The 20,148-nt window shown below is 38.9% G+C and overlaps 1 protein-coding gene across 1 annotated transcript in view; it reads right to left on the bottom strand.

Annotated features, from left to right (window-relative positions):
• Positions 1 to 482: 482 nt before the first annotated feature.
• KDM1B (lysine demethylase 1B) overlaps positions 483 to 20,148 on the bottom strand; it is a 56,798-nt gene continuing 37,132 nt past the window's right edge. Inside the window, exons 16-21 of the mRNA XM_075213125.1 lie at positions 18,679 to 18,753; positions 17,976 to 18,092; positions 17,629 to 17,754; positions 17,358 to 17,480; positions 7,269 to 7,421; positions 483 to 1,237 (exon numbers count right to left, since the gene is read on the bottom strand). Of these exons, the coding sequence (XP_075069226.1) occupies positions 1,154 to 1,237; positions 7,269 to 7,421; positions 17,358 to 17,480; positions 17,629 to 17,754; positions 17,976 to 18,092; positions 18,679 to 18,753 (678 nt within the window). The 3' untranslated portion in view covers positions 483 to 1,153. The remainder of the gene's footprint in view (positions 1,238 to 7,268; positions 7,422 to 17,357; positions 17,481 to 17,628; positions 17,755 to 17,975; positions 18,093 to 18,678; positions 18,754 to 20,148) is intronic.

Here is a 20,148-nt window from a genome sequence, read left to right as displayed (position 1 = left end):
CTGGGTTAATCCCTTCTAGCTTATGTAATGGATGGGATGAATGACGGAGTAATAATGGCATAATTATAGTTTGAAATATAAGCAAGTCCCACAAGCATGTCATGTTACGTAGATATAAGTGTTTTTCTTGTGGTAGCTGCAATTTCCACTCGTTCGTCTTCCTTCGACACTCCCATAGACCGACAAACCCCCTTCCCCCCCCATTTTTTCTGTAAATCAGAAATCGCAATAAAAATGTACATGACTATGTGTGCGGACTAATAGGAAATTAATCTTGTTGCTCGAACAGAGTGGCAGGATAATTCTGCGTGTGACCAGCTTTAACAACACTTCTTATAACATATCTATTTATGTAAATATTATCATGATTGTTCATTGGAACTGAAAATATTGAACTAAAAACAGAATGGTTTAGTTTTGTATCTTTGCCAGACTCAAGCAAAATCTTATTTTTTGGACGCATAAAAATAAAACATGACCTGTTTACAATATTTTGCCACTTTTATTTTGCAATATGAATGTCCAATCTAGCATTACATTTTTTCATGCTTGACCTTCATTGCTGTTAATTATGACATTATACCAAAACATACAGTCAAAGTCTCCAAAATACCATATTAAGAAAGACTTAAGACTGCTTATTCTCACCTTAAATCAATGTATACAACTCAAAAAGGTTGGTGCCCATTATGTTGTACTTACATGAAAAATAATCATCATGTACATCTCTATTAACTAAAATATTAAGCTACACCAGCTTATCAAATATAACAGAGCGTAAATTATACAAAGACTGCAACAATAAATTATAAACTTTAGGGGGAAAAAAATAAGTGTTCAATTTTAATGAGTGATGTTTTCTCTTCAATTTTAGAATTACTGCGGGAATCTCAGAAAGGACACTGGAAGAGATGGTAGAAATGATTATTTCTTTCAGGTGGCATATGCCACCACTCCATAATATTATATGTACAGCTGTAATGTGCAGTACATTTATTTAAAAAAAATAAAATTATATATATATATTATATATGACACAAGCAATGCTTAATGTTTTAACAACTTGCTCTGAAACAAAAATGGATGAGATCAAACAGTTATTCCAAAAGCCATAGAAAAATAGAAAACAGAAGTGGAAAAAGTAAAGTCTGAATTAAAAGGCTGTGATTTTGCTTGCTTCTCGCACTCCACTTAGATAGGCTCCAGTGACAGTCTGTGGAAAATGACGATTTGTTGCCTGTAAAAAAAAAAAAGACACAAATTTTTATTTTTTAAAAAAAATGTTAATTTATGGTGAGATTTCATTTGAATGCCTTGTGTGGGGCACACTGGAACCATTGTGATATGGAGACTTAGACAGGACTTGGCACTTTAAGAAATCTGACCTCCTACCTTCCACATCCCCTTTCCAGCTGGGAGTTGGTTTTATCCAAGTGCCTCACAGGAAAGCCACTTTTAAAGAAAATGTAAGCTGCCATAGGCAGCACTGTGCCAAATCTTATTTTTTTTCCATTTCATTTTACTTTCTGGCACCACTGCATCTGTTCTATGTTTCTAGGAGCCAGCCAAGGAGGTGCCCTGTTCTCTATAATTCTGCCCCCAAAGGGATAACCTGATACACATCCACCATCGGAAGCACAAAATTGTGCGGCTCAGTTAAGTAACTCTTCTCCCACTGGGAGTTATTTTAAGTCGCAGTCAGCACCAGCAACAACCAGAACTCCACAGAGAAACAATGCATATCCTCCGATGCCAGGAAAGGAGTCATTTGAGGGGCTGCTGGTAAAACAGCCCCTCAACTGGCATCTCTGGCATTATAGAGGTCCATCCTCTTGAAGGTTGGCAGTTAGTGGTGGGCCTACGGTTGGCGGGGGAATTATCACTTTTCAAATTTGAAAATGCTCCTAGACGGGCTTTTATTCCATTCTCCCCCTCTAAGTCTGGTTTGGTTCAGAGCTTAGCAAATCTGTTTAAGGTTCAAGTTTCCTCAGCCTTGGAGATGTTAGAATCTTCCTCTTCAGCTAAGCTTCATATTCCAGTCCTGGGAAGGATCAGTTTGAGCTTTCCTGTCAGTTAGCTGAAGATTTAGACCTGAAAGGTACATCGTACTTAGATGAATACTTTTCAAGAAGCAGTGGATTGAAGATTTGGAGAGGGCTGTACGTAGGACCCTCAACGTTCTGACAATGAAGAGCTGGTTACTCCAAATTTAACATTGTTCAAAAGAAAAACCTAGTGTTGATTCCAAAAAATGTGCTCCCAAGGTGGATGCCCCATAGCCATTTAGAAAAGCATGCAGAAAAAAGTAATAATAAAATCAGGCTCTAATAGAATATTTATTAATTGATCCTTATCTTATCTGCAGCTCCACTAATGAACAGGTACTGAACCTGTTAATAACTATAACAAGATAAAAGGAAAAATATAGAGGAGCGCTGATAAAATGTAACCCTTTATTAAAATATAGGTAAATTATACAAAATTTAATAAGATAATTAAATGTTGTATAATTTACCTATATTTTAATAAAGGGTTACATTTTTATCAGTGCTCCTCTATACATTTTCCTTTTATCTTGATTTACAAAAGCTATGTTAAAAAAAAAATGGAAAATGATGTACACCAGGGGCTAGATTTACTAAACTGTGGGTTTCAAAAAGTGGAGATGTTGCCTATAGCAACCAATCAGATTCTAGCTTTCATTTATTTAGTACCTTCTACAAAATGACAGCTAGAATCTGATTGGTTGCTATAGACAACATCCCCACTTTTTCAAACCCGCAGCTTAGTAAATCTAGCCCCAGGAGTTATTCCTGAGCTTTAGCATGTATTCTGCCTTTACCAAGATAGACAAATTTTGGTAGATCTATTCTTTGCCACAGATATTTAGTTCCAGCTAAAGTAAACCCCATAAGAAGCAGATTTTGTGAAAAATATTTTGCTGAAGTTACATATTTCTAGTTACATAACTTTCTTATTCTGATGGTTGCCAATCATTGTTTCGATGTATGTTCTTAATTTTTTTTTTTATTATTGCTCTAATTTAGAATTGTAAGAAAATATCTGCAAGGTCCTTGTTTCAAAATGGAGTCAATCATTGTTGGAGTGGATCTAAGAACCTTTTTCTTTTCACCACTGTAGGAAAGGAAGGATGGAAAGGCATGCCCTACTTTCCCAATATGCTGTGTTTACTTATTTTTCCTGCTTCCCTAATATAAATGAATTAAACAAAAAATACACATATATACAAACCTTTTGAGGCCATAAATGTCCAGTTTCCTACCCCTGCTAAATCTGAATGAACCATTCTTGGATGACACTATATCTACCTGTTACCATGATGTAAGAGTTACAAACGGTTACAAGATACTTCAGCATGAACTTACATACCACTATGTCTTCCAGTGCATATGCAGCATTCATTACACCTTAATCTCAGAGGCGCAAAACTATTCTGTTCCATGAGTGCCATGGATAGCCAATGTCAGTGCTTCATCTGCAACCAAATGTCTGTGATGGAAGGGCAATGATGTGCTTCCCACATCCTGCTTTCAAACAATTTATTATTTGTACCTGCCTCGTGTGGACTCTCCTCACTGCACATAATCCAGTACCAAAAGTGGTAGACAATCTGAGTTTTGAAGCATAAAGAGGATAGAAAGAAATTGTGTATTGGAAGGCACTCGGCGATCTTCTTATTAAAGATAAAAAATCTAATTCTTTATTGATATACTTTAAAATAATGATATTCCTCCTAATTGAATAGCGAAATATTTAAGTGACTAAAGTGAGTTAAAATAGCAAAATTAAATTGCTATGCCCTGCTACTTGGTATCAATATATATAGAGATAATCAGTGTATAATAATGATTTCACAATCTTATTAATTCATATAAATTAACCCTTATCTTCATATTTATCACTTTTAATTTATACTCACCATATATGTTTTTTATTATCTGTATTTTAATCCATTTAGATCTTGAAGGGGTTTAATATAGATTCTAAATCTTAATCCAGTTAAATTTAGAATATATAAATATAAGAGGGGCTTTACACATCATAAAATATATGTTCAGGTAATATATCAATTGAGTTAATGGGATTAAGTATCGCTGGATTACGTCACTAGTTTAGTAATTGTTAATAACATTTTTTACCTAATCTGCGGCACCTAATCACAAAGGTATAACAAGTTTTAATTTTAATCCTCACAGGATCTTTATGTTAAAGGATCAATTATCATCATATACTTACCATATTATACGGAGAATTATTTCCTCATTTAGACTGTTGTAGGATTTTAAATAAACGGATACAGTTCAAGAAACTTCAATTCAGTACTCACATACTGTTTACTTACATGCTGATAACAGGGAATATAGATCCACCAATCTTCAACCACTGGGAATGGCTAAACATTAATTCTATCAATAGGCTAGGTCACTTCAACCATCAATCACAGGAATCATGAGACACGGAGTCTCCACCTATTGTAATGTGACACGTCAGATCAGTGGGCTAAACAGCTGCATAAATACTCTCAATCTCCCTCATTTCTGGTTGCCTTGAAAAAGCATGTAGCGAAACGCGCGTTGGCGTTTACCCTGCTACTGTAATCATTCACTCCTTGCTACCTTTAATAATTAGTAACTAAGCTATCACCCACCCGTGTATGGGTTATTTAATAGCTTAAATGTGTGTGTGTGTGTATGACTGTAAAACGGCACTACCGATATTCAGTAGGAGAATTAACAGACACATCAGGTGCCTGACTGATAGCAGTATACCACAGTGTGTGCGTGTATGACTGGACAACGGCACTACTGATATTAGTAGGAGAGCCACAGACAAATCAGGTGCCTGATTGATAGCAGCTCAGTAATTATCTAAGCAGATTACAGGGACAAAGATTGCTAGATTATATAACTAAATAATTACTAGCCAGAGTTTCTTTTAAGCCCTAGTAATACTACTTATCAATACAAACTAATGCTTAACTTTTTGTGGGCTTATATAAACATGTATGTATATTGATGTGATTGCACATGGGGTATATTTATATGGAATACTCATTATATCAAGATGTCCCATTATCAAGAAATGTAGTCATTATAAAGGATGAATGGGATAATGAAGTGCCTCAACAATTATCAGAGGTCTTAGTCAATCTACATATAAGCTCACTACCTTAGAAATTGTGTCAATTAAAATCATATGACCATTGGTTTTAATCAAGGTTATTATAGTACACATACCACACATTCTTATTTGGAGTGGTATCTTAGGTAGTTATATATATTCACTATAGGAGTGATTATTATACACTGATTATCTTTATATATATTGCTACCAAGTAGCAGGGCATAGCAATTTAATTTTGCTATTTTAATTCACTTTAGTTACTTAAATATTTCGCTATTCAATTAGGAGGAATATCATTATTTTAAAGTATATCAATAAAGAATTAGATTTTTTATCTTTAATAAGAAGATCGCCGAGTGCCTTCCAATACACAATTTCTTTCTATCCTCTTTATGCTTCAATATTAGCTATTTGTGTAGTAGTGCACCATCCAGAAAATAATTATATTATGATACTGGAATAGCGATACCTAGTGCAGTGGTACCCCCTTTTTTTAGTAATCTTTGAGTCTTGTCTTAATTTAAAAAAAACAAAAAAAAAAAACCTCTAACACAAGTTCCAAGGTGCTAATGGTGAATGAAAGAGGACTTATAAATGTTAATTGAAGCAGCAAAGAAAATAACATTAATTTGTGTCCAGTTTCCTATTTAATAATCCTCTGAGACCAAAAATTTGGACTTCAACTGCATTTACTGCAAGTCCTTTATTAAGGACATCTTGAAGAAATTCAAATATTGAACTAATGAAAGCATTACTATTATTTGGTGCACGACTTTCTAAAACAATCCCAAATCCTTTAGTATGATAGGATTGTGGATAATTTCCTTGCTTTTAACAGTGTGGAAATTACTTTCCTTGAGAATCCATGACACTTTCAAAGTCTGAGCCCATTAGCCAAGCTGTCAGTTTCCAAAAACCCTGGGTTTGGATGAAATGCCTGACTTTGATGGATTTTGTTCAGCTGAACTGTAAGGAACCAAGTTTTTCCCATGGCTAGTTGCAATGCCTGAAAGAACCATGCTCTGCATGGCCAAAATGGCACTATCACTATCACTCCTTGTCCTTTTTAATTTTCTTTACAACCTTTGGTATCATGGGTATGGCTGGAAATAAATAGCCTAGGCTGAAACTCCATCTAACTGAAAAATCATTCACAGCTTCTGCTCCTTTGTCTGTGTATCTAGAAAAATATATCTCCTTGATGATTGATATAGCATACAACTGAGTAATTGTCCGAGTGTACTAAGAAGTGACGTCCCACAATCATTCTCTGAAAGCACAATCACGCTTTGTACACTACTTTCATATAACTTATGTTTGAGGCTGTGTCTTCCTGACACTGCAGAATTAGATGCTCACAAGTGGCGTCTAAAAGGATTCATGAAGCTCCTTCCCCTTCTGCTGGCATATAAAAGTACATGGTTGATAGCATGTGCCATAGCTTCTGCCAGACCTGCATAGGTTTGCTTTCCTGAATTCTCTGTGTGAGTTTCTATCACTTGTATGCCTCTGAATTTTTTTTTCTTGTTGTTAGGTCTATCCTGTGGCCGACAGGAATTTGCCTCATGAAAACTTGGAAATGAAGGCATCAAGCTTTCAAAAAAGAGACACCAGTTTATTCCCAGATTGATTTTTATAAGCCGTTATTACAGAGTGCCTAAGACCTGTACAAATTGAGTAGAGGTGCACATAATTAATAGTTAACCAATCAGTGTAGATGCCAAGTTAAACGCATCTCTGCGCAAGGGTGCCAAGATTACTGTTTATAAGACATATGTAGAAATGTATTCTTGTTACTTCTACACTAACCAGTCTAGAGGGTCTGCGATTCACGCAAGCGTGAATAAACTGGATGTTTTTATTCTCAAATCATCTGACTCCTCCTCTGAAAAACAGCTACGACATGGTTCTAGAGGTTCACTTCTGGAATTTGACACCTGGAATCACATTACGCAGCCAAAATAGTAAGGAGGCACACTGGTTGCTGTGATTATCGGGTGTTTACATTTCTCAGGAACGAGGGAGAAAAGTATATCTGTTGTGAACTGTCTGAACATATGAGTGAGTATCCAATAACTAAAATCAGAATAGTATACATTTATTAAGTCATTATTTAGCCTTACCTCGCCTGCAAAGAATATTTTTCCTTGGATATCTTCAGCCAATATGTCGTAGGCTTCTCCACTGCCACGAGTCTTTACAAAACTATAAGCCATCTGTGCCCAAGGGTCTTTAGCCCACCGTGTCACAAAGTATTTCACTGGGAGTGGCACCTCCTGTATCAATGAAAAGGACTGGCATTATTGGAGTTGACTTTACTAAAACTTGAAGAACCATTTTGTGCACAAAATTTCAATAACCTATGTTTATCAAAAATGTATACATCTCACTTGATTTATTGTAATTGCATCTGCCAATTTTTGCCGTACCTGTGTAACATGTCCTTATTTACTTTTCTTTGCTTTATAACTTGCTTTCAGTTATCAGAGTTGGTGAAGCATTTACGTGCTTGCAGCCTATAAATTAAGTAATTACATCACTAAACAACGTAATCTGCAAATATGCAGGAGACACTGGTTTTTAATGAGTTAGTAGGCTGCATTTTAGTGAATATTAGTTAAGTCCACAAAATGCATTTCAACCAGGCAGTGGCAATTCTAGAGATAACTAGGTCCTAATCCACCCCTAACAAATATGAAGCAATATAGACCTATACACAATCTGAAAAACTACCTAAACATCTAAGACACTTTGCACAAATTGTTGTAATTTAATTTATCAGGAATGCAGACTTGTAAGGCATGTTAACAATATTGCCAGGCAGGTTTTCTACCTGCTTTAATTTCTAGTCTTGAAAAATGAATTGGGGAATACTGAAACCATGGGGAATAGAGGTATGGGTAGGAGTTTGGGTACTTGAAGAAAAAGTCCCAGACCTCTGAGCTCTTCCCCCTCTATATGCCCTAGCCTGTAGGAAACACGTTATTTTTCCAACTAAGTCCAGGAACAGAAAAGAGAGAGGCTAATAAAAGATGGAGAGAGAAAAAGGAAGACAATGGGACATTGGAACGATGGGGACATCCCAAAGCTGCCCTATGGGAATGTACACTCTGAAGTTGCTGAGTTCAAAACATTCTGTCCTAATCCAGCTTCTTTAGATATGAAAAAACATTGCATCTGTGAAACTTTGTAAATGTATAGATAGATGACCAGATGGCTGCCCGACACAGCTACTCAGCTGAGGTGTGCCTACACTCACAGATCTGGTAGAATGTGGCATCATATTTTCAGGACCAGACTTCGATGCGCCAACATAAACCTGTCTAATTGCTGAGGTGATCCATCCAGCAATAGCCTGACTACATCCAACAAGAAACGAGATTCCTTCCTTCAGAAGCACAACCACAAACCAAGGAACCAAGGTTGGAATTACAATATAATAGATTAAGGTGGTAACTGGATATTACCTTAAGTTAAAAGCAGGGATTTGCTTGTGGAGCAGCTCTATGAAAAATGAGATATAGTGATCTACAAGACAACTGATAGGTCCAATATTTCTATTGCTGCCAAAATCGTAAATAGGAAGGTTGTCTTCCACATAAGGAACGCTGTCAAGACAAGGATTAGGTCCCAAGGATCTATAGGAGGAATATATGGGGGTTTCACATGCTGCACCAGCTGTAAAAAAAAGTCTGTACTTCAGGTATCGATGACAGTTTATTCTGGAAGAAAACCTACTCGGAGGAAACATGGACCTTTAAAGAGCTATGTTTCAGACAACTGTCTAGAGCTCTTGCAAATTGAAGAAACTTGGTAAATCCAGAAGAAGCAGAAATAAATATATATATATATATATATATATATATATATATATATATATATATATATATATATATATATATATTACACACACACACACACACACACACACACACACACACACACAAGTTAACCCGTGCATGATACTCATGCATTCTAGTCAAATCAAAAAAGGTTCTTGTCATGCATTTGGGCCTAGCCCAGGCCTCCCTCAGGGGAAGAGCGTTACTTCCCGACGCAAGCGCCCTTTTTAATGTGTGTTCATGAGGTAAAATTACCTCACGAAAATGAGTTTGACCCCTCAACTCGTAAATTTAGCCCTTACTACCCCTCCCACGGGGGGAAGGGGGGGATGATGGAAGTTAACTGACTTCACTATTCTAATTTTTTTGTCAAATAATGTCAGTATACCAAATTTCAGGTCAATTGGATGAGCCCTTTCTGAGAAAATAGTTTTTTCCACACACACACACACCGCTAGGCTTTTACTTTTATATATTAGACAAGTTAACCCGTGCATGATACTCATGCATTCTAGTCAAATCAAGCTACTTAAGGTCTTAAAAAGGTTCTTGTCATGCATTTGGGCCATAGCCCAGGCCTCAACCACCAACCACTCCCCACTGTCACCCCCGGCAACCACCAACCACTCCCAACTGTCACTTCTTCAAGAAATATATATATATTTTTTTTAATCTTTATAAACACTTAACAATTAACAAATTAAATTAACAAATTAAAAACATCTTAGTATACCAAATTTCAGCCCTTTCTGATTTTTTTTCCCCACACACACTAAGGGGAATATTCAATTCCGATCCGATCCGCGGTAACGCTCGTTACCGCGGAAAATGCGCAGTACTGCCGGTAATACGGTACCGCAATAACGTAATTGCGGTACCGCGGATTAGGTTCGCGGCCGTTCCGGCGCGATCCCGCGGATCGGAATTGAATATGCCCCTAAGAATTTAGTAGGTCAGTGTATAACTCCGCCCAGCAGGTGGCGCTGCAGCTTGGTTTTATTTTTTCCACACACAGACTAACACACGCCGCTAGGCTTTTATAATATATATATATATATATATATATATATATATATATATATATATATATATATATATATATATATATATATATATGAGAGAGAGATAGATATATAAAATACACATATACACACACATACATATCTATCATATATATTATATATAAAAAAGAGAATCTTGTCTTCCAGGAAGAAAATGCTCTGCTGTATGGTGGCGAACAGCAGCCCCAGAAAAATCATCTGTTGGGCAGTTACAAGACTGGATTTCTTGTAGTTTATGATCCACCAAGATAAAAAAACAAAACAAAAAAAAACAAACTAAAAGCACTTTTGGAGCACTTCTAGGAAATTATTTATACGAAAACTTTTCTCTAATAAAATCAAAGTTATGTTGTCAAATCTTGTCTCGAACACTTTTTTTTACCATCGGTATACGAAAAATCTAAGAACGGATGATGCGGAGAGGGAATCTGAGCAGAATTGTCAAAAGAGCACACACTACTACTCCCTTACAGGGTAACATTGTATCCCATAATCTTGAGCATAATCATTTGGGGCTGCCAATCTATGGCTCCACATTGCTTGTATTACAAGAAATGTTAAACAAGCAGACACTAACATTTAGTAGCATTTGGGAAAAGCTATACTGAACAGAAAGAAATTTATACCCTTCATTATTATTACTACCTATTTTTGAAACAAACATATGTATCATTAGGCTTAAGGATACCAGGGCTGGATAATTGGGGAGATTAGTGCTAGTAAAACTCTGACTACTTTGCTTTTAATAACAGAAACATAGTAAATGATGTAAAGGAGAGTGATGATTGATAATTTCTCAATTCTCATCATTAGTAGTCCCAATGCAATTTGCCACTGTATGGATGAAGATAATCCCTCCATTATAAATAAATGATGATGATCTCAAGGCAACTGTGTGACATTACTCTGATAGAGGATATAAAGGCAGATATTTAATCTAATATAACATTTTGGTTTCTAAATTACCGTATTTCCCCATGTATAAGACGCACCTTAATTTTGGAAAAAAAAATGTGTTGCATAAAACTACTCATCACTGTCAAAACTCTCATCCATTAGCTTGTCCTCATCTGTGTTTGATGACGAATCGCATTTATATTATATGCAGCAGGAGGAAGCAGATAGCTCATCTGGTTGTGATTTCAGTACAAAGGTAGAGATCTCACATCAGGTGTCTAGAGCAGAGTTTACAGTAAAGTCCCACTTCAGTTACAGGAAGGCAGCGCTACTGAACAGTGATGTTGACAAGAGACAAGTCAAGTAGACACGCTTGGGGCGTGTCTATGTGACTTGTCTCTTGTCAACAACGCTGTGCAGTAGACAAGTAGACTTGCCTCATCGGAACTCTCGGTCACATGATTGACAGCTCCGAGAGAGAAGAGACGAGAGCGAGGGTGCAGGAGGCCGAGTCTCTGTCAGCAATGTCATGCTGCATTCTGGACTCGGAGGTAAATAGCACTGGCACTCTATAAGACGCACCCATCTTTTAGACCCCAAATATTTGGGAAAAAGGTGCATCTTATACTTGGAGAAATACGGTATGCTCGTTCAAGTATATCCCTAATTACCCGGAGGGGTCCACGATAACATAGTAATTGATAATTATTTAAGCCGAATTAAGACTAAAATTCAATAATCAGTTTTAGCTGAGAGAGTATATTTCTATTTTCAACAATAGACCCTTTATTTATGGACTGCCAATAAATAATAGGCCCCCATCTCTGGACGTTGTAGGGTAAACCTTCTTGATTACGGGCTCTAAGGATATACTAAAAAGATCCACAAGTAGGAATTCTTATTCCCATATACCCCATTAGGATTCTCATAAACAGAAGTGCATTGTGTAATGTACTTATGCTTCTTCTTATTAATCAGACTATCCAATATTACTATACAATATTGATGAAATTAGCATCAATTCCGATTGCTTAAAAACAGTGTGCAATTACAAAATAAAGAGACAAGGGACGCAATAAGTTAATACACTTAATTTCTGGCACATATTCTATACTTATTTTAATTTTTTTGCTGATTTAATGAAAATTTGACAGTAAAACTTTTATTTATTTTTTTATAATTTTTTATTTTCAGTGGTCAATCAAGAAAATACAGACAGCAAAACGATAACACTGTGTAGCATACACAGTAAAATCACAACAGTTATTGTGGTGTATCGCATATAAGGAAACCTTTAGACAAAAATGACCGGTTTTTACATTTTTAAAGAGTAATATAAAATGGGTGTAGGAACAAAAAAGGGATTGTGGGGGAGAGGTGAGGGGGGTAGGACCACAAAGATAAGTGCTGTAAGTATTTAGAGGATAACTAGGGTGTGTTGAGCCTATAGCAGAGGGGGAGATATGTGTCAGGAAGAGTTAGGGTCATCGCACATGGGTCAGGTCGGAGGACGCGGAGAGTTGAGGGGGGAAGGTGTATTCCACGGCTAGCCATGGAGCCCAGACTTGACTGAAGATGTGGCCTCTATCGTGGAGGTAGTACGTAATCTCCTCCATAGCGGCCACATGCCAAATCTGCTTCTTGAGAGCCAAAAGGGATGGAGGTGAGGTCTTTTTCCAGTTAAGGGCTATGAGTGATTTGGCTGCTGTCTGGATGTGGGCAGTTAATTTCTTGGAGAATTTGTCCAGGTCTTGGGGAGGGTAACATAAAAGAAATATCCAGGGATCTTTCGGGATGGAGGCTTCAAAAAGGGTATTTAGGAAACTATGGACTGAATCCCAGAAGGTGGTGATAATCGGGCAAGACCACCAAATATGAAACATCGTACCCCTTTGGCCACAGTCCCGCCCACAGCAGGGCGAGGAAGAGGGAAACATTCTATGGAGTCTTGTGGGAGTGTAATACCAACGGTAATAAATTTTGTAAGAGGTTTAGTTGATATAGAGCATTTAGCTATCCCCAGTCTCATGTCCTCCCAAGCCTCTTCAACCGGGGGAGGACCAAGGTCCTTTTCCCACTCGTCTTCATGAGGGTTTGGAGAGGGAAGGGCAGAAGTGAGAAGAATGCTATATATTTGAGAAATCATGCCCTTGTCCAAGGGATGTTTTCTACAAAGAGATTCAAATGGAGTAAGGTCCCTAAGAACATAGGTTGGTGGCAGGGATCGCAAGAAATGATTAATTTGGAAGAATTCAAAGGGGCTGAGGATTTGGGACGGGGATTGGGGTTGGAGATCCGCTAGCGAAAGCGAGCGGCCCTGTTTGGAAAAATCTACTGGAAATTTAAGCCCTGCACGAGACCAGTTAAGGTGGATCGTAGAGGCAGATCCGGGAGGGAACACCGGGTTATGCCAGATGGGGGTTAAAGGAGATATTGCAGTTGAAAGTTTTAGTTTGAAGGAGTAGGAGTCCCAGAGCATAGCATCAAATTTGATAGAAGGCAGTGCTCTAACAGCAGGGGGGCGACGGGCGGGAGATACGCCCCAGAGAGCGGAGAGATCGGGCAGGGTTAGATGGGCCGATTCTATATCAAGCCATGCAGTGGAGCCAGAGGGAGCGTAGGAGGCAACGATTTGCGAAAGGTGGGATGCCAAATAGTATAATTTGATGTCGGGAAGGCCTCTTCCTCCTCCAGGGATTGGTCGTTTTAAGATATTGGATGAGACTCTAGGAAGTCTATGGTTCCAAATAAAGCGGGTGAGTGCCTTCTGGATGTTGGCAAGGAAAGAGGCAGGGACAGCTACCGGAAGGGTTTGGAAGAGGTACAGTCATTTGGGGAGTATGTTCATTTTGACAGCTATGATCCTGCCCAGCCACGAAATAATAAGGCGGTTCCAGGAGGTCAAGTCTGATTGCGTCTTGGAGAAAAGGGGTAGGAAATTCTCACGAAAGAGGAGGTCATAGCGAGAAGTGAGGAAAACCCCCAGGTATTTGATCTTCCTGTTCTGCCATTTGAAATTAAAGTTAGCACGGAGGAGCTCGGTATCCCGAGGAGAAACGTGAAGCAGCATGGCCTCTGACTTGGTGTAGTTTATCTTATAGCCCGAAACATCGCTGTAGTTCTGAAGGATGCCATATAGGTTGGGCAAGGAGATCCCCGGTTGGGTAAGCGATAGGAGGATATCGTCTGCAAAGAGTGAGATCTTGGAGTTCGTATTACCCACCTTGACCCCCTGTATGCTAGGATTAGACCTAATTTGGGAAGCCAGAGGTTCAATTATCAGAGCAAAGATCAGTAAAACTTATTTTATTAGACAACAATAAAGGTTATGTTTCACATAACATAGGTTCCTAGTACTGTACCACAACAAATGTAATTCTTTTTTCTTTCTTTTTGGCTGATATATGAATCTGAATTACAGTGGGAGCAATTCAGGAGTATTAAGTGAATATTCTATGTTTATTAAAAGCAATCATTGAAGGATTCTGGGAAATGAAAAATAGTGACAATTACCGTATATACTCGAGTATAAGTCGACCCGAATATAAGCCGAGGTACCTAATTTTACCACAAAAAAATGGTAAAACTTATTGACTCGAGTATAAGCCTAGGGTGGGAAATGCAGCAGCTACTGGTAATTTTTTTAGATTTATTCATTATTATGTTTTTAATTTACATCTCTATATGCATTTTTATATCATGTGTGTGTTTGCTTGTCGTCTAAGTAATGGATTGTTAACCAATTTATGACTTTCCAAAATGTATTTAGCGCACCTATACACTGTGGTGAAAAGGCTTTAACATGTTTAAATGGTTGAAAGATGTTCCAATTACCTTGGTGGTGTAAGGGGGTTCAGGGTGCATTGAGTGGCGTTAGGCCATCGCTCCAGTATGTGGTGTGCCACGGAAATCCTCTATCCTTATGGTTCAGTCTGGATTCCGTGGGACTTGGGGGTGTTGCCTGCCTTCCATGCTCCAGAGTTCCACGAAAAAGGAAGGCAGCGATGGGAACAGCTACAGTAAATCTCAAGCAGGCACTGCGCTGCGCCCTAGAGTCTCTAGGGAGCAAAGCTCCACAGCCGAGTTTCTGGCTACAGCCTTTTCCTTCCCCCGCAGTGGAACGCATGTGCGTTCCACCAACAGGAAGTTCGGCATTTGGGACGCAAGTTTGCGTTCCAAATGCCGAACTTCCTGTCGGTGGAACGCACATGCGTTCCACTGCGGAACTTGACAACTGAGGGACGGGACACGAGGTAAGTTCACCCGTGTATAAGCCGAGGGGGCCTTTTTCAGCATACAAAAATGTGCTGAAAAACTCGGCTTATACACGGGTATATACAGTAAGTAATCTATTTTCTGATACGGTTATGTATTTGCAAGTTGATGAGCCACCCGTTAAGACTCTAAGGTTTGAGCCATTATCAGCATTTGAGCCTGGAGTAAAGTCAAGGAGCCTGCTTTGACTAACAGGTTGTCCATATAAGAAATGACTGTCTTTCCCTTAGATCTTATAAGAGCAGCCAGCACCCATAGTTGCCATGAACTTTGCAGAGGCTGAAATAGAGAATGATGAGACAGGACTGCAATCTGGGACGTGGCCCTGTAAAATTGTAAGTATGCGTTCCAGATGTCCATGAAGACCAGAAACTCATTCATGCTTTCATAACCACTCCCAACAAGACTAAAGTTGGAATTGCCCCCTTTAGAGCAAGTCTTTATTTTATTTCCAGGAAGACCTGTGGCGACAAAGTATCGGAGGAGATTTTAGATATCTAAAATATAACCCCAATCTATGATTACTCTCATCCAGGTATGTGACGTGAAAGGGAACCACTGACCCCTGAAGAGAATAAGGCTGGCTACCACCAAAGGTGTGCCAGCATGGGGAGATGGAAGGTGAACCTGTCACCAGCCAGTGCCCCTAGCTCTTCCAGGAACCAAAAGAACCAAAATCTAGTATATCTGGACTTGAGAGTATTAGCAGGAAGTAAACAGCTCTTACAGGCCCCTCCAAGAATAGGAACTGTGTTTGTCTTTGATAAAAAGATATAAAAGCATCAACCTTCGGTGGAGATTCCCATTTATCAATATGTTCCATGGAAAAGGAATAAAAAGACTGCAGTCTGCGTGGATCTTTGAACCACTTATCTGGTTTGCTCAAAACCTCATGCATCAATTCTTCCAGCTCAGGAGATGAAGGGAAAGAAACAGACTTTTTCCCCCTTTTAAACAGTAACAAATCTGGCAAAACCAAATGCTCACAGTCTTGAATATTAAGGGTCCATCTCAAAGCCCATACCAAGTTTTCAAACTCTTGTTTCCTAGAGGAGTCCTCATCAAAATAGTAGCACTCTATGTCCGAACCCTCAGCAACTTCCACCTAAGACTATGCCTGTTCAACGAACAGCTCCCTGACTTGTCCCTAGCAGTGCGTAGCAAGAGTGTTACTTTAGTACAGTTCCTAACCTGACTCCTTACCAGACAGCGCAGCCTGTATCATTTCCCTGGATGCCAGCTCTGGCGACCAAGAGCAGACCGCAAATTAATACTGCTCTCTTCTACCTGTGCGGGGTGACAGGAATTGAATATTAACTGCTGGCCTTCCAGAGCAAGGTCTTGTGCAGTATGGCCGTCTGCCTTTATGGCAGCAGGCGCATGGTGTCCACGGTCACTTCCTGTGGCGGCAGTAGTCAGGTTGCCCCTCTAGAGGTCTGATATCAGGAGAATGGGGGACAGCAGTAGGAAGTGCTCTCCTGCACTTAATCATGGCAGCGACTGATGCTATCAACTAAAGGCTGCCATAGGCAGTACAATAGAAAAAAAAAAAAAGCACGCTGCTTCCCAGACACTTAGGAAAAAACTGGAGTCCTACAGGTTAAGAGATAGATGTGGAGTAGCTCAGACTTTTGTAAGTTATTTCTTAAAGTGCCTAAGCTCACGCCTGCACTTCTATACCTCACAGTTCCAGTGTCCCCCCAATTGAATGTACGAGAAATATATTGTATCTGAAAAAAAAGGCACTAACTGCAAGAAGCGTGTATGTTTTTCCCCAGGACAGCGAGCCACATTCAGGGATTGCACTCTAAACACTCACTGCAACCTCAAACAGTGGCGTAACTACAGTGTGTACTGGGGGGTGTGGCTGCTAGGAGGCCTGGAAGAACAGGGCAGAGACCTCTCCTGAGCCGGCACATGAACACACATGCTTAGAAGAGGTCCCCCATTCTAATCTTTTGAAAGCAGTGGGGCACCAAGGAGGTCCCTACCCAAATTTTGGCATGGGAATCTGCAATGCACTGTTCCTCCTCTGGCCTAAAATATAACTAGTAGTAAATTAAAAGAAGCTCTGAATCTCCAATGACAACGATAAGTATACTTTCGGCAATTCCTCAACAAGCATTTTTGCTCTCACCTGTTCTTTAAACAGTTCCTTGAGGACCACCATGCACTGCTTCACTACTTGTTTATCATCCATATCCTTAATGTAAATCACAGCATCTCCAGTAATGACAGACATCAAGACAGCGTGTTTACCCTGCATTCAATACACATCAAATGTAAGCAAAGTTAGGAAAAGCATTAAAAAAAACATAACATCTATTATATCAAATAAACCCAGAACAATTTACGTACTACCTGCAGGATTTTAAAAAAAAGCTTGTCTACATGCAGGCTGTAGATACCTGTGGATCCATGTCATAGAACATCCCAAACAGACCACGTTTGCTGGGATCAGGAGGAATATGGCCAAAGAAATCGGCTCCTTGAATCTTGTTGTCCCAAAATCTATAGGGAAATTGCAGAGCAATCTGGAAATAAAACAGAGATCTATATTACATACGATAACTGAATCACCACACACAATGGCTCAATCATTTTCCTATAATAAGTCCAAAACCAAACTAGTCAGGAAATGGACAAGTTGCATTATAAGCAATGCCACAGGGATCAGCCACTAGAGACCTGTGCAATGTCAAGCAGTGGGTTCCTTTTTTCTGCATTGTGTGTATATAACGGATATCCAATGTACCTTTTCAATGATTCCAGCTCCTAGACTATTGATCGCTTTCACTTTTTTCTCAGGTAGTGGAGGATTGAACTGAATAACATTTTTCTGAAGAAGGGCAAGGGGTGCTGTAACCAAAACCTGCAGAAATTACATCAATAGTTTACAGTTATATAGATTTACTGATAAGTTGTTATTCGGGGAATAAAACAGTAGACAATGTGAAGGACATGCAACATTCCAAATTGATTTGGTGTTGAACAATAAATATTTATATATTGTCAAAATCAAGCAAACTTTTGATCTATTTTTTTTTTACTTTACATTTATTGGGCATTATCTCTTATAAATGAAGTAAACAAACAAATTGTAGATTTAGTCAAATGAATATTGAATGTAAAAAACAGATCAACTCAATTATTGCAGAGGGGCACATTGGGGCTCATTAACTAATATTGTAGATAAGTGCCATGTTTTGCACTGAACCACCGCATACAATCAGCAATAGGCACATACATTTGTCTAATGCCAATTAGGCAAAGAAGGAAGGAATTTCACTGGTTGCAATGTTCTCCACCTAAATTCAATGCAAACAATTGAGCCCTATCTATGTGTAGCTCGGGTTTCTATATCTCACACAAAGTTTTTACCACACCCCTTAAAATCCAGGTCTTCCCTCTTATCCTGGTCTATTTTTAAATTAGTAAATTTTTTACAACAACATTACCTTTTGCGCACTGAAGATTTTGCCATCCACTGTTCTTAAACAGATTTCTTGACCAGTGTAGTCAACATTTCTGACCTGTAGTAGATGAGATGCAAATAATACAATATATTCTTCATAATTGCACATGGGCATCAAAAATGTGTGGGCACCATCTACTTGGTGTTCAACTGCATATTCAAGGTACAAAATACATTTCAGCAAAATAAAATTGCATAGGACATTCACTAGGATAGGCTGCAGATCTGTTGCCTGCTTTTTCCCCTTTAAGAAGCAAATAACATTTATATGAATTGGGGGCATTTAAAAAAAACTGGTGCAGAGATAAAGTGTGGCATTACCCATAGATCAGACTCAATTTTTCTAGAGCAGCTTACAAAAGAAAGCAAATAACTGACTATATGAGCAACAGCAATGTTTTCCTTTTGCATGACCTTTCATAAATATGCCTGAGTGTTAGGTAAATGCCTCTGAGAAAGACCTCTTCTAGCTACTTTGTAATTCTTAGACCACTACAAGATACAACATACAAAGCAACTGCATATTTAAATGGGAAGCATTATAAAAAGTATTTCCCTAAATTGTTGTGAAATATTAAAATGACGGTGTGATACAGAAGAGAGGATTTTTTACTCACCGTAAAATCCAATTGTTTTTTACTCCATTGGGGGACACTGCGACATTAGGGTATAGTAGGTTGATATCGAGTAAAAGCACTTTAACAAACAAATGATTTGAGCTGACAGCTCCTCCCAACTGAAGCCATATACAGTTTTTATAGAACAAAGCCCAGAAAAGAGGGCATAATTAGGTAGAACAAGAAACCACTTAAAAGGAAAAACACCAACAAAGCCCCAGAGCATGGGGAGGGAGCACACTGTCTCCCAAAGGATTCAGAGAAATGGATTTTACTGTGCATAAAAAATCCTTTTTTCTCTTTCCTGCCATTGGGGTACACTGAAATAATGGGGACATACCAAAGCTGCCCCCAAGGGGAAGATGTGCATGACACCTTGCGCCCAAAGCTAGCATCCTGAGATGCAAAGCCCTGTAATTTGTAGAATTTAGAAAAGGTGTGGACAGACGATCACGTAGCAGTCCGGCACAACTGTTCAGCTGAAGCACCATGATGCGCCTTCCACGAAGCACCAATAGCCCTCGTGGAATGAGCCTTAAAATACACCGGCATTGGTCTAGCTGCTTGAACATAAGACAAACAAACGGTGGACATCTGTTGGCATTATACAGGATGAAAAATGTCATTAGTCTTACAAACAGAAACCAACTGGTCAACATAGCACCGGAGGGCCTGGACCCCATCCAGAAGATGCAAGGACGCATCAGAAGTCTGAGACCTAGAACAATCGCCGGAACGACAATCTCCTAGTTCAAGTGAAAATCAGAGACCACTGAAAGTACAAAGGAGGGTTAGTGTGAAGCACTGCCCTATCAGAACGAAAAGAAAGAAAGAGG

The sequence above is a fragment of the Mixophyes fleayi genome, chromosome 5 (assembly GCF_038048845.1).
Source record: "Mixophyes fleayi isolate aMixFle1 chromosome 5, aMixFle1.hap1, whole genome shotgun sequence".
Taxonomy (NCBI): Eukaryota; Metazoa; Chordata; class Amphibia; order Anura; family Limnodynastidae; genus Mixophyes; species Mixophyes fleayi.
The sequence above is the reverse complement of the archived record's forward strand: the minus strand, read 5'-3'. Positions and strand labels throughout refer to the sequence as shown.